Source organism: Solea solea, chromosome 17, assembly GCF_958295425.1.
Source record: "Solea solea chromosome 17, fSolSol10.1, whole genome shotgun sequence".
NCBI lineage: Eukaryota > Metazoa > Chordata > Actinopteri > Pleuronectiformes > Soleidae > Solea > Solea solea.
The window spans coordinates 8848326-8866677 of NC_081150.1; the positions used below are offsets into that span (position 1 = coordinate 8848326).

General features: G+C 40.4%; 1 protein-coding gene across 1 annotated transcript in view; it reads left to right on the plus strand.

The window, feature by feature from the left end:
- nkain2 (sodium/potassium transporting ATPase interacting 2) overlaps positions 1 to 16552 on the plus strand; it is an 84675-nt gene extending 68123 nt beyond the window's left edge. Inside the window, exons 5-7 of the mRNA XM_058613924.1 lie at positions 2541 to 2601; positions 9067 to 9148; positions 12293 to 16552. Of these exons, the coding sequence (XP_058469907.1) occupies positions 2541 to 2601; positions 9067 to 9148; positions 12293 to 12302 (153 nt within the window). The 3' untranslated portion in view covers positions 12303 to 16552. The remainder of the gene's footprint in view (positions 1 to 2540; positions 2602 to 9066; positions 9149 to 12292) is intronic.
- Positions 16553 to 18352: the final 1800 nt, after the last annotated feature.

The window sequence follows — 18352 nt, forward strand, 5'->3', positions numbered from 1 at the left end:
CTCCTGGTCAATTTTCAAAGGCGTTTCTGCCACATAAAGTCTCCGCTTTAATCAAAATTGATTTTCTCATCACTGAAACTGGCAGCATTTTCTGCTCCCATTATTTGGCTGATCTTTAGATACATTCACCCTCCCCACCAAGAACAACACTTTATTTATAGTTATGACTAAGAGACGAAGCATAAATACATGCATGTCTGAGGAAGGAGTCGGTGATGTATGGGGAAGGAAACAAAGGACGCGATGTAGGACGCTGGAAGGAAATGGTGAGCGAGGGAGACAGTGTGAGGAAAAAGTGTGGAGGAGAGTAGAAGGGAGCTTTGGGAGTAGAACATTATTTAGACTAAATGAGGTCAGGACCTTGGGATATACACTGAATCTCAAATGCTCACATTTGCTGCTCGCTGTGTTTATATGCTCGAGTGTGTGTGTGTGTGTGTCTGTCCACATAGAATACTAACAGAGTCAGTGTCATTTATTCAGCACTTATTTGAGCAGTAAGACCTCCTTATTTGGTGCTGCAAACAATCCCCACTACATGGTTATACCTTTTTTCTACTTCCTCTTATTCCATTATTGTCTGTCAGTTAACTAGTTCCATATACTTCAAAATCTTAATTCAAACTTCAAAGCGTTCAATGTAATTAGGACAACGTGGCTTGTCTTTTTCTAATTGGAATATTTCAGAGCGTATCCTAGAGTTTGTACATTGGTGTGTAATTCAAAGAAGGTTCTCTTTTAGAGTGGATGACATCACACTAATCGGCATGTGGACGGGGTCAGATCAGCAGATTAGACTGCACACATGTAAACACACAGTGACGGCAAATATTCGGCTCATTTAGGACATTATTGATTGCGAGTCTCGAGTCGTTTTTTAAGACAAGTAGCAATCGCTGTAAATCTAACCACTAGGTTAGAACAACGACTGTATGTGAATATACGTGTAATACAAGACAAAGTGTCACCAATAGAATGTTGGGGCTGTGATGAATTAAACAAGATGAATGCATTTCCAGCAAAAGTCAGTCAAATTGTGGTAGAGTAGATGCCGTTGTCGCAGCACTTTAGCTCGTCACACACTTAAACACCTGTGTGGCCATTGTTTGTGCCAGGGAACCTGTTGTTATACGATGTGTCGTCATGTGCCACACAGTTCCTTTTCCTGATAAACGCAACAGCCCTAAGGGATGTTCTTAGATTGTGGATGTTATTTCCTCCTCTCAATCCCTCACTTTGCCCTAATTTTCAGCCTCTCTCTAAACATTCAGACATTCAATTAGAAACCTTTAACTCACCATTTCTACTTCACATTCATGGCAATTTCAATGCAACATGCCAGATTTGCTTCAGCTTGGGCAGAAGGCAGCAATCCCACTGCAATCTCTTTAGAAATTGCCTTCTCTAGTTTTAAAGTGCCACTCTCTATTTCTCTGTCTCTCTCACACACACACACACATACCTCTACCTCCATCCCTGTTTGTCTGTGTCTTCCTCTCTTTTCTCTCTCCATCTCTGTTTTCCAGGGTAATAAATTCACTATAACCTAAAGTTCCTGTATCTTTGATCCAATCAGCTACCTCCAGTTGCCTTGGAAACAGATAGTCAATGAGAAAAAAGGATCAGAGAGCAAAGGTGTTTTACTAATGAGGACTGCTCTGGCCCTGTTTAAATATCACACACACACACACACACCTGGAGACATGTTGAACGCTATGTGTTTTGTGGGACTATTACGGCACACAGAAGAATCCGTCGTTGTTTGGAGGTTTTTTAATGGGCTCAAATATGTGTTTGAGACCATGGAGTAGAGCAATGTGAGGTGAACCACCACTTATAAAGGCCGCTCAGAGAGTAGGCAGTGGTGTGAGGCCTTTGTTTTCACAATTGCAACAAATACCTGCTCTGACATCATAACAAACGCAGCAGAGGGAGGTGAAAATCCACTTTCACTGATCACAATCTCAGTCGTCTATTTACCCACAGCACCACAGCACAGAGAGAGAAGGCTGTGACAATTCTTTGCTTGATTTTTGTATGGATTGATTACGCCGCGGCCGGATACTGTGTGGTTCAAGTATTACTCATATTGTCGGGACCTCAGTCTGTTTACAGGACCAACTTCCTATACCTAAGGAAGTGAGGACATTTTGGCTGGTCTTCACATTCTAACACCCCTTAAAAATTGCTTTTTTTTTTTAAGGTTAAGACCTGGTTTTAGGGTTATGGTTAAAGTTAGAGTAAGGAAATGAATATGAGTCACTGTAAAGTCCTCTGAAGTCATGGAAACCAGTGTGTGTGAGTGCACGTGCGTAGTCACTGATTCAAGTGGCCTATTTTGGAGCAACATACCACACTGCCGTTCTGCTCCACTTACACCAACACCTGTCTGTCTGTTCCAACTAATTGGTCAGTGTCCATGCTCTCTCTCTTTCCCCCTCTCTGTCCTTCTCTTGTATCTCTCTCTCTATCTATGAACCAGTGTTATTCCACGGAGCTAATAATCTCTCCTTTGTTTCTGCTCCTCTCTTTGTCTCCAGTTGGTGGGGTTTATCTACGCCTGCTATGTGGTCAAGCTCATTTCTGAAGAGGAGGATAGCTGTAAGTACACACTCACAGACATGCACCTAAATGAGTATGCACACATTTTATATGTTATCGTCTCAAACTGCTGAAACATTTTGTTTTTTTGTTTTATTTAGTTTAGTGTTAATCGTGTTCATTTTTAGCAACTTCCCCGCGGTTAAAGCCCAGGTATACTCGCAAATTCTAGTGTAAAACAGTCTTCATTAAGCATTCTGACAGTTTGAAATGAATTTGTTGCCACAACAACAAATGAGGAAAATGAGTCAAATCAACATGTCGATTCTGGGATTGTTGTCTTTTAAATGCAGCGCATGACTGTGAGGATTAACTTGAATGAGCCCATTTACCTGAGCCAGTTTGTTATTCCACTAAAGTGCAGCTATTACGCGGGAGAATCAATAACCAAGCATGTCTTATTCAACACTGGATCGAGGATGCTCTTTACCAACACAGACGTATTGACAGGTAATAAATGCAGACTGGATCTGGAAATGTTTGAAGTGCTGAGAGTAGACAGGTTTTCCTGCTTTCCTTCCTGTTTGGAGCAGATATGACGATTGAGAGTGACGGAGGGCTTATTTATTTATTTATTTTTTGTTCCTGAGCAGCAGCCGATATAAAACTGTAAAATTGCACTGGATAAAGAATCAGCGACTGTTTCTAAAGGCTCCTGATGTGATAAACAACCTCCGTGTGCATCAAGGTCACAGTTAAATATGACATAATTCCATTGTTAAAGTCAAGGAACAGTTCAGAACACGGTGTTTTTGCCACTTTCATGAGTTATTCATGACGAATTGAGTTTCAGGGGTTATAGATGAGAATTTGTACCCCTGCTTTGCGGCGACATGAAACTTAAACTGCCTCTTCTTCTATTTGTAAATAATTGACATCTACCTAGTTCCTATGTGCCTTTTTTTTTTAAACTGATGTACTTTGGTCATTCCACATTAGCATAGAGTCTCTCTCTTTTTTTCATTAATGTAAATTGGGTTGGGCTCAATTGGAAAGAGTCATCGTAGCCTCTTTTGAATTTCATTTGATGCGATTTAACTTTGATAGTTCGGCTTATGAATATTTCATGTTTATGAGTAAAATTTGAAATCAAGCGGTCACAGGTTTTAACAGATTCTCTCAAATTAAACATTGATATAGTATCAACTAGGCATCTGCTCATCCATTTACTAAACTATTAAGATTGTGTCACAAATTGTGCAGTGGAGCTGGGTCAATGTTATCATGCGTTAAACAAGAGGCAAGCGGATCACTAGGCAACACATGTTAACCAAAAGTGCCAATCCCCTTATACATACATGGGGCATGTAGGGCTGAACAATTAATCAAAATTTGATCAAAATCTCGACTGTTTTAGATCAAATTTTGTCCTGACCCATACACATTATATCCTACAGACTGAAGAAAACAACAGATGTACACAAATATCACATGGTAATCATTTTAAATGTGTTATTTCAATGGAAATGAGAATAATTATGTCATTATGTATTCCCTCTGATATTGTGAATCATATCACAGTCGCAATATCAGTTCAAATAATCACAATTCGATATTTATTCAAAGTCGTTTGTGTTACTAAAGCATTAAACACTAAATTATGATTTATTTAAGTCAATTAAAGACACAAGATGATGTCCGTACGTGTACACAACATCTATTTATGTAAGTATTTAGTCCATATTGAAATAACTGTTAATTACATTTTGCCAACATTTCCAACAATGATTAAGCACCCAGTCCCTGTTATTATGCTCTTCCTCCAGGACACAAATGTGTCACAAAGGTAAATGTGTTAACATAAGTGACAATTTTTAAACACTTCCGATAGATAGATTGTTCTTGTTTACTAAAAAAAACAAAAAAAACTCTTAGACACTAGAGATAGACACTAGACTCTGCCAAGAATGGGTGAACTTCACGTAAGTGCACTCTCAGAAATGATTATTCTGGGCGGTGATAATGCATTGGATAAATAACCTAAGCAGTCTTGTCTTGTGAGAATTGCCGGTACGCAAATAAAAAGTGCCACGCCGACATTCACACTTCACACAGATAATTGATAATAAGCCACATGAGTCATTCCCACACTTCCCTCCCTCCGCGGGACAAATATTAAGAAGAAAAAAAATCGGGATCAAATTGAGGTTTCAGGCAAATAATAATGCTTAATGAATATGTATGCGGTGGTAACAGCAAGTCACATGCAGCATTTTCACACAACAAAAAAGATCATTTTCTCCAGCATTATTTCGCGACCCATTGTTAACGTTGCGTTGCTGATGCTCACTTTCTGAATGAGGCTGTGGAGGAAGGCGCCGTGCACAAATGTAATGTGGGAGACTAAACCATAATCAGGGAGCTTAGTAGAGGAAAGTGCCCTGGGTGAAGAAGCTAGTACTCACTGAGGACCAGTGCAGACTGTAAGATGCTGAGGAAGCTAATTACTCTGATAATTATTCCGTGCATGTGTGCACACGTGTGTGTGTGGCAGCGTCTGCTTGTGGAGATTCCTCATTATCTTCAGTCTTCAGTTATCTGCTGTACGGCTAGCGGCTATTCACATGTGTCAGACAGAGTCTCGCGCCCACCCTGAAACACGTAAATGATCTACACTCACCTTTGAGATTACTTTGACAACTAGAACTGGTGAATCTAAGTCGATAGTGTCTGCAAAAACGAATGCACTGCAGCACCATATGCTGTATTTTTAGTCTATATAAACTTAACCCTTAGAACACAGAGCATTTTGGCTGCTTTTTTCCGTCACTATATGTTAAAACATACAGTATATGCTATATTTTTCAGCACAACCTAGGCAATCTGATGAAAAATGGCTTTCATTTTCTATACTATACACGCCTGAGCAAAAAGTACTCAAAATGTTTAAAATGGATTGAAGTTGTGAAATGTGGAAATACATCATTGTTCAGAGTTCACTTGGCTCGTTTTTATGAACAAAAAGAAGAGAAAAGCGGTCTAATTTTGTGACTTCTGCACAATTATATCACTACTAAAAATGCGAGATATAAAATGAATCAAAACTTTGACTCAACAACACATAATAAGACAGAAAAAAAACTAATTGTTTTAAAGCCTTAAGGGTTAAGGTTGTGTCCCTCTATAGTGTAGGATGTAGAGGGATGTAAAAAAAAATGTAGGTCTCATTTTTGAACCATGACCCTTCTCCTATGAAATAGTATGAAAAAAATACGATGGAGAATCCTTTTCCTGGCATCTCGTTTCCCTCGTGCTCACAGCGTACTCCAGAAGTCTCATGATTAACATATGAGAATTTTAAATGACGCCACGACCGCTCACAAGGTCCGGGGACTGCGTCTCCTCTTGTGTTCAGTGGGTCATGCATTGCTGAAACACTGCTGAGACTCCCTGACTGCAGCATGAATCAGCAGGAAGCCCATAGCGTTCCTATGCCAGATCTACACTGTTACGCCCAGCTCATTCAGGAGCGTGATAGAGAGGCGACGTCTACACAACAACCATTTAAGTAAACAAGAAATCATTAAGGAGCGTCTCGACATAAACTAGGAATCAGGGTTGCAGCACAGGATCTGCAGCTTGTTCTTTTTTTTCCCCCTGGAAAGTGCTTAACAATTTAAACGGTTCCTTTCTTCTCTTCCGCTTGACACAGCTTCGCAATTATCGCCACACAGAAGCTTTGTCACGTCCAAAAACATGTCTACACCTTGAACTGGCGGACGCCCATTTGTTTTACAGCTTGACTAAGTAGCTCCTGTGGCTTGCCAAATTTGAAATTATTTTCCCCCTTTCCATCCATGGATAAATGCAAGGCACGCGTGTGCTACAAACCTTGCATTTCTCACTGAAACATGTCCCAGGGCAGCACCAGCGGCTCATGATGGGCAACCTCCAGAGACGAACAAGGCTGGAACCTGAAATTCCCCCAGTGCAGTCCATCTCTGGACCCAATAACTGCAGCTGCAGATGCTGTGTTCATGTCATTGTTCAATGATATGTAGCATTTTTTTACACACGGATCCAGAATTGATGTTATTGTCCACGTTTGGGGCCAATTACTGTTCCATAGTCTTAGGTACTATTAGAAATAAGTCTACTACTACTACTACTACTGTTACTGTACCTGCATCATCAATCTGAAATGCCCTGTTTGGAGCATCCTCCCAAATATTAAAGCCAAACTGGCTGGTACTAGCAGCTGTGTCAAAGGTTACTCTGTGACCATTCACGCCAGTTTACATTAGTGGCGATTGATCTAAGACAGAAAGGGAAGCTCAGCTTCCTCTTAAACGGCGACACATATGTACTGTGTTTTATTTACATTTCAATATTCCAGATTAGATCGTGTCACTAGGTCGTTCAGAATCGGCTGACGGATCGTCTCATGTGATTTTCGTGTTCCCGTAGCAGCCTCTGCATTTCAACCACTTGAGGTTCAGCTTCAGAATACTTCCACGGAAGCTTAGCTTCTCTGGGAGTTAATGGGGCAGCGGGAACCCGCTTTTGATTGCCAGCGTTGCAGAGACACTTTTCAGCCTGCGAGGGAAGTCTGTACAAATAGCTGGTCATTGTGTGTTATTTGCTTGACGATATAGTAAATAAAAACGCTATTACAGCATTTTGGTTTTACATAATTATCACGTCTCGTTGTTCGATTGCAGAATTTGTGTAAGAATTTATGTATAAATAACTGGGCCCCTGTTTTACAGACCATCAACTGCCACTTGTTTACATACGTGACTGTATGTCATGTATGACATACATGAAAATGACTCGTCTTTATAGCCTTTCTTTATCTGCTCCAATTCTAATTGCTTGTTTACTGTCTCCATTCCCAGTGTTACCATTGACAGGTCACCTCTGGTTTCTCTTTCCATTTGTATAGACTAGACAGAAATCAAAATGTGATTGTGCTTCTGAAGTAGTTGCTCCAACCCTATAGGTCTCTTATTCATTAGAAATGGGATCTGCGGCCTCCGGAGAATCTTTTAAATTGGTTCTGTGGCGTGTTTCATTAGGTTTGGTTGCCTGTGGTTTTTTTTTGTTTTTTTTTTAATTTTCACTTGTATATTTTTGTAGATTGTATCACTTTACGATCTAACAAATTACAAAATTACACCACGAAGCTGTGATAGATGCTACAGCCCATCTGGGGAATACAACGAGCGCTCGCACAGTCGCACAGCACAAATAACACAGCTATGCAGCTTAAATCTTTCCCACATAACCCAAAAAAAATCACTGTTCTCCCCGCAACAGCTCATACGCAGTTTAGCGGTGTAAATAACAGGCCCAAATTGTACCTGCTAATCTCAAACATAATGGTAACAGACACCGCGGGTCTCCCAACACAATTACACCACTCAAACGCGCAGAAATTGGTGACATCTCTCCAAATTGGACGAGCCCCCGCTTGTTATGCTTGGCTCAATCAGTGGCATAACAAAGAAGGGAGGACCACACATCAGCATTTCAAGTAAACAAGAAATGTATTACGGTTAAGTCAACACAGGCAAACTATAACGTATTATGTCGGTAATCGACATGGAGGGGGGGGGGGGGGTTGGGGGTAAAGGCAAGAAGAATGCATTGGTATACCTGTAACATGAACAAAGGCTTAAACCAAGGGGGGCAGAAATGGAGCCATAGTGAATCCACCCAGCTCTGAACAGTTGAGGCTGATCCTTTAGGGGGGCGGATGGGCCACGTTGTCACAACACACAAAGAAAATGCAGAAATATGCTCTGCAGTTTGTGTCCAGGCAACAGTAATCATCCTACTGATTGTAAAATATCACAGCAGTGCAGGGAAACTGTTAGTTATAAATGTCCTTTTGAATGTATATAGTTGATTAGGCGTTGTGTAATCTGTGAACTTGTTTTATAGCGTATAGCACAGGTACATTTACAGATAGCCCACTCTCATGACAGCCAGACTCCTTCCTTCCCACAACAGTGTGCGAAGCGTTATGAAATTTCACTGAATTAATAAGAGAGTATGCCGCTGATCAAGGCGAGGAAGTAGCCTTTTATAAGCTCCACAACATCAAAGTAAGGAGATATCATGGCTTCCTCTCTTCAAAAGTCCAGGCTCTCAGCCTCAGTGTGAGGAAAGCAACCACCTGCTGGCAGCTCCTCAGCCCAGGAATCTGTGCGGCCATTCTAGATAATTTAAGAGATAAGCGTATTCTCATGGCATAAATATAACGTCTCCTTCCTGAAAAAAAGACAGAATATTGCAATATATGGCTTTTTTTTTTTCCTTACAAGTGAATACATATTTTCCCTCTATGCAGTTTCATGCCTCAAAGCAATGATAGCTGGTGTTTCTGACAGCTGTTGAGCTTTCTGTAGGTTTACGAAGCCTAATGCAGTGAATCATCTGTGCTGGAAGGTTCCCAGATGAGCACATACACATTCTTTAATTATGTTTTTGTTTGTTTTGTTTTGTTTGCTTTCCGTGCAGTCGATTTTATAGGAGGGTTTGACTCGTATGGTTACCAGGGGCCTCAGAAGACGTCCCACCTTCAGCTACAGCCCATGTACATGTAAGTATGGTTCTAAGTGTCCAGATGTTTTTTAACATAATTCCTTATCATCACATTATCAAGTCACTGCAACAAGATACAATACAGTTTATTTGGCTAATTTTGAATATTTAAATATAACAAACGTCTGTTAGATGAGTTCACGTGATGCTGATTAAACCTTTCAGCTCCACTTAACTCTCTGCATTTATCAGCATAACAGTGTTTAGATCATGTCCCGATTAGAAGCCTCAAGATTGGCGATTTGGCCGGCGCCATGTTGACATTTTGCAAATGGATGTCCCCCGGCTGTGTCCCACAGCAGGTCCCTGTTGGACAATACCAGCTGTGTACCACACTGGTGTCCACACATATGTGCTGGACATCTATTTTCATCTAAATGGAAACAAAATTTACAAACTCAACATTTTGAGATCGTGAGTAAATGAAGTGGTAAATAGGCTAATTTTCCCATTCAAAGGAGTTTCCCCCTGGTGGTTGTTTAGAATATTGTTACTTCCAGTTTGGCCTCAAGGAGGAAACGAGAACAATACTTTCATTTATATATATATATATATATATATATATGTATATGTATATGTATATATATATATATATATATATATATATTATATATGTTATATGTTATATGTATATATATATACATACATATATGTGTGTATATATACATATATATATATATATATGCATATATTTATATATATATATATATCATCATCATCATCATCATCATCCTCCGCTTATCCGGGGCCGGGTCGCGGGGGCAGCAGTTTCAGCAAGGGACCCCAAACTTCCCTTTCCTGAGCCGCATTGACCATATATATATATATATATATACATATATATATATATGTATATATATTAATATATATATACATATATATATATATATATATATAAAAACAACAACAACAACATTGCACTAGTAAAGTGAGACGACCACAAACAGGTTGGAGTATGACTGAAAATACAAAGATTGCCCACCAAATGTTTCATAAGTGAATTCTTCTGCTCAAAAATCTTGTCATTCAGCCGGTCGATAGTCCAAAAGGCCTTTGCCCCGCCCACTTCTGCTCTGCCACTGTATACATGTAAACGCTCCCTCAGGTCAGGTCTGATAGTAGTGCTTGATAGAGTCTGTTTTCAGATGAAGAACACGGCATAAAAATAATATTAAATCAATTTTGTCACACAAATACAAGCATTTTTTTGGTATGTTTTGTAACAATTTGTCTTAAATCTTCCTAAAAAAAAGAAGTTTGATTGTTATTATATATGTATTCAAGCTTAAATTCAGCCTCACCATCAACAGCAAACTGTTTAGAGACAAAATTTCAATACCTTGAGGTCTGCATAGAATAATATGAGCACTCTCCCGCGCTGCATCAGCACATGGTCTTACCATTTATCAGCCCAAGGTTCCATTAGGTATCACTCATGCATTTTTATCACTCCCCTCACACTTTGCAAATAAAAGTTGGGGTATATGATGGGACCCTTTGTATCTGTTAATCACATTCACACTGAAGCTGTTTCTCACACTGTTAATTACTTTATCCCCGATAAATAGAAAACATGTCCTGCAGGGTATGTTTGTTATGTTAAGAAATGGATTTTGTTGCTTTGGAAGATTTTATTTTGTGTCTATATGGAGATTTCCTGAGGCTCAGACTTTGGATTTCAGTTTCAACGAGATCGGCAGCTATTCTGAGGCCAAAGAGCCAATAGGATAACAGAAAATCAGTCCGAGGCCCGGCTTAGACAGCTCTGCATCAATCTCACAGTCTCACTTTTGGCCTGCGGAAAGCACCGAGCAATACAGCGAAAGCTACCCTCACTGTAACAAACAACAAGGCAGAATAATGGTGATTCCACTGATGTGCAGCCGACAGGTTATCGATAACAGTTTTTATTAGAAAGAAAAGCTGGAGCGAATTAGAGAAAGACACGGGCGGACGGAGGGAGAGAGAGAGATGGACAAAGAGCAATAGGGATCAAGATGGGAAAGAGAGAAGGAGAGAGCGAGAGAGAGAGAGAAGGAGACTGGAAGATGAGAAATAAACAGTGATGGATGAACCATAGAACTAACCAAAGAAGAAAGGCAATAAAGGGCCATTCTCTAGTTTTATATGTCCCCTGTGGAAGCCATAACATAGATCGTAAATCATGGACCCCCAACATAATGGCTGCAAACACAAACACACACTCACATAAGAGCTGGAGTATGAATACACGTATCTACTGTTTACACACACACACACACACACACACACACTGAGTGTACTGAGCACATGTAGGTGCAAAGATAGATGGTTTGTGCTTATACACACATTAATGTACATACACACACATACAGTACACAAAGATCATCAATACACTATCATTGTTCACCAGCTGTTGTCTCTCCTCTGGTGTTTATTGGCTCTGACCGGAGAGACCAATAAAACAGCATCAACTCAGCTGTGCCTACGCACAAACAAACACACACACACACATTGCATTTGCATTACTTTACAAAGAGACAACGTGTTTATACAACGTATATTGCTATTTGTGTGCATTTTAATAGCACAAAGAGAGTACAGCGTTGGTACAGATCACTGGCACTGCATGACAATAGGAATATTCACCTCAACTGAGAAAGAGTATGTTTTTATCACCGATGAATATTAATATTTACTACATAGTCTGATGTTTGTCATTTGCACTGTCAACACTGGTGATGACTGACAACCAAACAACCAACAAACAGCTTCTTCTACAGTATGTAGTAGTGATAATTAGAAGTATCAGTGTCTCCATGATGGTGTAGATCTTGTCTCTCTGTGCCCCTGATGTTCTCATCAAGCAACATTGTATTCATGTCTCACTTTATGCTATCAAGGACAAACTGAGCAAATTCACCACTTCACATTTCACCCCAAACTTCTTCACCGTCAGTGTTTTCAGTTGTGTTGCAGATTTTTCAAATTGCATTGAAGTTACTGTGGGTTTTTTTGTTTTTTTTTAAACTGGCTGCTTAACATGCCTTTAAAAAGAAGGAGGGAGAAGTTGCAGTTTGAGAGTTTGACCCGTTAAATCTACATTAAAGCAATAAATCATTACTGTTTTGTGTAACGCTCTCCTCTCTCTTCTCCTCCGCAGGTCAAAGTAAACCCAGGATAAACTCGAGGAGAGCTGCCTTACCAACCACCACTGCTTCACATCCTGCTTTTACTACTTCAACTGGGTTTTTTTAACCGAAAAACAACTGAGACACAGTCAAGTAGATGGGAGTCACTGACATTTTATTCTGTGATTCAACCAACAAATACCGCCCCCCCCCTCCCCCAGTACATGGTCAGAAGGCTTCCTTCTGCCCCTTCTGTTGTTTTTAATGCAGTTAAGTCTGTTCTTGATGAAACACTGGCCTCGTGTGGTTGAATATGGTAACTGCAGGATTTTTTTTCTTTTCCTTTCTGCCTCTGAGGGAAATCATCTGGAGCCAGTGTCTCGCTTTGTCTTGTGCTGTTTGAGTATCTGCAGTGAGATGGAAACCAAATGGAGGCGCAAATCAGGTGATGTGTTTCCTCAGGCCTCCAGAGAGAACTGTTTGTTTTCTGCTGTCAGACAAAAAAAAAAAAAAAACATAAACATGGAGCTCCTTCTTTTTGAGATGCTTCCTCAAGTGATGTGGGAACAAACAAACAGCTCTCGTGTGCAGATCTGCCTGACCAAAGAGTGCAAAACCCCCACCCTTGTGTAAGCAATAGAGCCTGTTTAAACAACCCTGGAACCGTTTGTGCTCAGCGTGCCTCATAAGATTGAACTTCAGAAGACTGCCAAGCAAGGAATGTCCAGACTTCACTTTTCTATGATTACTTCACGGTGCATTCGGATACGTTTCGACAGCAAAGACGGAGACGGACGCTCACATTTAATTTGTTGTTCCTTGAAAAACTGTGAATACTTAAGTAGCGATAGGGGGACGTGTATATTTACATGACATCATCGCATACGTGCATGTGTACAGGACGCAGACACATTCACAACAACAACACACACACACACTAATAGAGATCTGCAACCACTTCTTTACTACTAATGTGAATAATAACAATGTTTACAAAAAAAACACAGAGAGACTGAGCACTTACTCACAGGTGCAGCAGACAGACAGACAGACAGACAGACAGACAGACAGGCAGACCTGCAGACACTTTTTCCCTGCAGCATCCCAAATGCCAACTGGCGTTTTCTTGCATACTAAATCAGACAGGACAGTTGTTCAGATGTATTTCTTTGGTGTCTTGCTGTCCAAATAATTTGTCTTCCACCCAATGCAGGCAGGTAGAGGGAGATGGAGACAAAACACAGTACCGCAGAGATGTTTGAGGTCACACAGCAGTTTCCCATCCACCTCAGTCCTCATGGAGCCACCACACCCAGCTCTTTTTCTTTTGAATTTTATTTTTAAACAGAGCTGGAAGCCAGATTAAATGCCTATTCAGCCCCACAGCATCCAGCTCCATTTAATAACAGACATAGTTCAAAAGCAGCTGAAATCGTCCGTGGGCAACGCTGCCACAGAGAGAAAAGACATGTGACTCTTACAGAAATGACAATCACAGTCAAAGTAGCTTTTGGTATCTTTGAATTTGTCACATGGAGAGGAGCCTCTAAATTAAAAAACAAACAAAAAAACAATTACATGAGTTATTTATTATTATTTATGTATGGAAACCACTAGTTTAAGGCGAAGCTGAAGGAAACAACGGAGGCTGACACTGAACGCATCCACCCTCGCCTGCAAGACTAACAAGGACAAAAAAACAATACCAGAGACTTTGCTGCGCCCCTCTTTCACCCCGACGACTCAAGTTTAAATGTTGAAAGTGCCAACCCGAGATACCGCGCGGACATCTGTAAGAAGCCTGGTTTCTGAGAGCAACAGACTGGGACCAAATGTGATGGGTCTCAGGTTCACTTGTTTCTGGTTCCTAATTTCAACAAAATAGTGTCAGATAATTCCTGTTTGCATTCCAGACGGCTCGCAGATTTGATTCCGCGTTGTTCTGTTCTTAAAAAAAAAGAATGGACAGGTTTCTTCTGGACTAAATATTTAGCATTTGTGTTGCGATCTCCGGACCAAACGTTTGAGGCCTTTTTCTGTCAAGCAAGGAACGGTGTTTTTTTGCGGGGGGGGGGGGGTGAGGGGAAACTGTTGAGGATTGACCAACAGACCCTTTTCCCCCCCCCCCCTCTACAAACTGATGTTAAAGACCATCTTCCACCTTCCTTCTGCCAACTTATCTCTAGTCGTTGAGCTGTTTTTTGGTTTTTAAACAAACTCTGCGGGTTTCCTTCAGAGCCTTCAGAGCCGTCACTCTGGAGGACAGAAACAACATTTTGTGTGTTTGCATGGGGTGTTTCCAAAACTGTTGCATATTTAATCTCATGCTGCGTGTGACTAACTAGCTACTTAAAAGTGGAAACTGTTTGGTTTGTTGAATGCTCCTTCGCTCTCTTCAAAGAGTCCTATATGTGAACTTTGTGATTTTTTCTATAACAGTCAGAAGTGTCTGCCAAGTGAAGGACAATACTAGCTACTAGAGTGTAAAACAATGACATGTAACTTTGAACTTCTAGACGTTTTTTAATAACATGTGGCCGTGTTTACTGTTTTTTCTAGTTGACTACTAATGTATGATGTTGTGTACAAGTGGGACTTCTATGTTTTATTTCTTCTAAATGTACAGTTATGTTACATAAGAGAGAGTAAGAAAAAAGGAGACCGGGAGGAAAGAGATTTAGTTGCACTATAGTCCATAATTCTTTCATCAAAACCTTCACCGAGGTCGGAAAAATTCACTTTCACTTCAGCACATGACAAGCATTACATTTATTTTCATTTATATTTAGACTGATAAATGCACATAGCTTTTTAATAAACAAAGTCGCTGCAAATGACCGTGTCTTCTGGAAATGTTAAATCGGGGACTGTGAAAGGGTCACATATCCATTATGAAGAGCTCTTGATTCAAAATAAATAGTCACAGTCACTTGTCGAATGACTCGGGTTTGAACTGAAAGTGAATTTATTTAGTTGGAATCACTTTATTATCGCCTGACACTGTGGAATCAGCATCAAACTAAGTACAATTATGGGAGATTGGGCAGACGGAAGCAAACGGAAAGACTGTGCGTGTGTGTGTGTGTGCGTGTGTGTGTGTGTGTTACCTCTTTAGAACCTTTTCTGGCATAAACGCTGACCTTGTCAGGATCAGCCGTCCTCATGGAGACCATAACCTGGTCCTGTGTGAGGCAGAACCTCATTACTGAGGAACTGGTTAAGTGTATGGCTAAGATTTGAGAGTGTGGTTAGATTATGTTTAGGGTTACGCGTTGACTGGTTATGGTTAAAGTTAGGGATAACGCTTTCAGACGGCTGTCCAAATGAATAGACGTCGATGAAGTGTCTTAAGAAGAATAGCTGCACAAACCTGTGTGTGTGTGTGTGTGTGTGTGTGACTTTGTACCACACTTATTGTTTTCTGTGTCAAATGAGCAGCACTGCATCTGCTAAAGACATTACCTGCTCTGGACTCAACACAAAAAACTTAATACGTATAGTTAATGAAAAGCAATAACAACAGTAACACTAATTATAAAGACACACTGCGCTTAGTGCATCGTGTATCTTCTCATTTAGACGTTGGAACAGTCAATAGAGCTCTTGCCTATAGATCGGAAAACTGCACTTCTGTACAGAGAGAGGAAGCCAAAGCCGAGCCATTATTTTAAGTGGCGCAAACAAACATTTAGTCAAGCCGCTGCGACATTTTACAACCTGTCCCAGTATCTAACTACCCACAGCGGAAGCTTTATAGTTATGGCCGTTATTTACAGTTATTAATGTGGCACCGCGTAAAGGTGTGACTTATTTAGGGAAAGAAAAACGACATATTTTGCTAGTGTTTCTCTGTCTGAAATGTATATGCATAGTCTCGGCAGAATCAACCCCGTCGCTTGTCACTGTGCCATGTTAGGTAAGCGGACAGTGCAAATGTGTGGAGTTTGGCAATTTCAAAAACAGTTCTTTCATTGAATCAGTTTAATCTTAATTTAGGAGAGCTCAGAGAGTGCGTTAATACATCACCATCACGACATTAGGAAACAGTCACACTGTCAGTGTGTCAGTGCAGGAATGTGCTGCTAACTGCCAGTGGGAGAGAAAAAAAAAAAACCTTCTTCATTCAGTCTTTGTGGCTCTGGGTTGATTTGTTAATGTTCACCACTGACTCCAACCATCTGTGTTGCTTTAACTTCTTCTCTTTTTCTGGTGGTTTTTCCCCCTCACAGGTGACTGACTGTACATAAACTAGACAGTTGGGAATAAAGTAGACAATTAAGAAGCAAAGTCTACAGTGTGTCCTCTGTTATTTATTTGACACCTTGTAGACATACTTGTATCCGCCACTTTGTTATTATGCATGCTTATAACAAAGTATTGACAGTCTGGATTGTTTATTTTGAGGATTTAGTTTGGATTCTTTTTTTCTTCTCCAGCCAAAGTGTTTTAGCAGTGAAGGATAAACACTGAAGAAAAGCCAAGCATTTTGTTCCTGAAACAAAAAATCCTCAAAAGGAGACAAGTCCAAAGTCCAAACCCTGATCTTTTCTCTCTTTCAGTTCAGCTCAGACATCCCCAGACAGCCTGTAAACAAGAGTAATCGCCTGTGTTTCTAATGGTGTGATTGCTCAAGGGTAGAAGTAGTTTAAATATATACTTGTAGATTGTGTGCCATCCCTACACTCCTGAAAGCATTGGATTGGGTGTCTGATATTATATAATAAGCTGAGACTTGCATTTGTAACTGTTGTAACAAAAAGAAATGTTGGTATTTTCCACTAAAACAAATGGGCACTGCCAGGACAAGCAAACTAATTACCATGTGGCTTGCAGTCGATGGCAAAATGAGGGATTGTAACAGACCTAACAACCCATTTAACAGGCAGCAGCCCAGTAAGGTTTATTTGAGAGCCGTGCCACTAGTGCTGAACTTTAAGTGTGTCATTCCAAATCACTTCCATTCTTCGCTGTTCAATTTCTTTTCCTCATTAAAATGAAATGAGCTCTGGTTTATGTGGGACTTTACAGAGGTGACAAATGTGTGCGCATGATGTGATTAAATACAACCATAGAATAAACCTGCTGTTATTACCGCCCATGAATATAAAAATAAGTGAAAAAGTACTGAGACAATGCAAACCTCTACCAGTTTCCTAATTCCACCATACACTTCCCTATTCTGCAAGGTTAACAAATGGTACATCTAACGTGGGGTTTAAGTGTCTTGCCCAAGGACACATCGGCATGTAGACTAGTGGAGCCGGGTAAATGAACCTACAACCACTGAGTTGAAATTGACCAAAATCTAAATATGAAAATTTGATCCACATCTGTACCCAAAAATGTCACTTACTGGATGTAATGATAGCAGCAGAAATGTGTTTTTCGTACCCAATATATGAACACAACATAAGCTAATGATTCATTGTCATGCTGAAAGTCAATGTCTGGGCAGATGTGTGCACATAAAAATGAATTACTAATCACTGACTAAAAGTTTTTGCCCCTCTACATTTAGTGCAAAAATCTAGTGTTTGAAAATGGCAGAACCGTAAGGAGCGATTCACTGTTGAGCGATGTACCTGTCACTCAAGCTTTGTTGAGAGAGAAGAAGTGAATGGGATTTCAACGAATAATGTTTTAAAAAAAATGTTCCCAACCAAATTGCAGCTTCAGTACAGCACACCTATGGTTTTGTCTGTGTCTAGCAAATTGTAGAACTGCAGTTCTGCAGCTCCATTATGTGACCACCTATAGGCCTGAACACAGGCTGTGACTATCACCTGCACAGCTGGATTAACCTATAGGGGCCCAGGGAGGAGGGGGGAGCTGCTGGCCCCCCGACATTGTTCTGTTGCTCCACATTTACTGTGTGATAGTTAGTATGTTGTAACATGTCCAAACCTGGAGGGAAAGATCTTTAAAATGTGACATTCAGTGTCAATGTTGGGCTTGGCAAATCACCTCCTGCTTCTCTTGGAGAACTAACTCCCCACATTCTTTAAAACAGTGGATGAAAACACATACATGCACGTTCTCTGAAAAGTCTTTTTTTTTATAGAAACCGAGCTAACATCTTGTGTCGCTCTTTG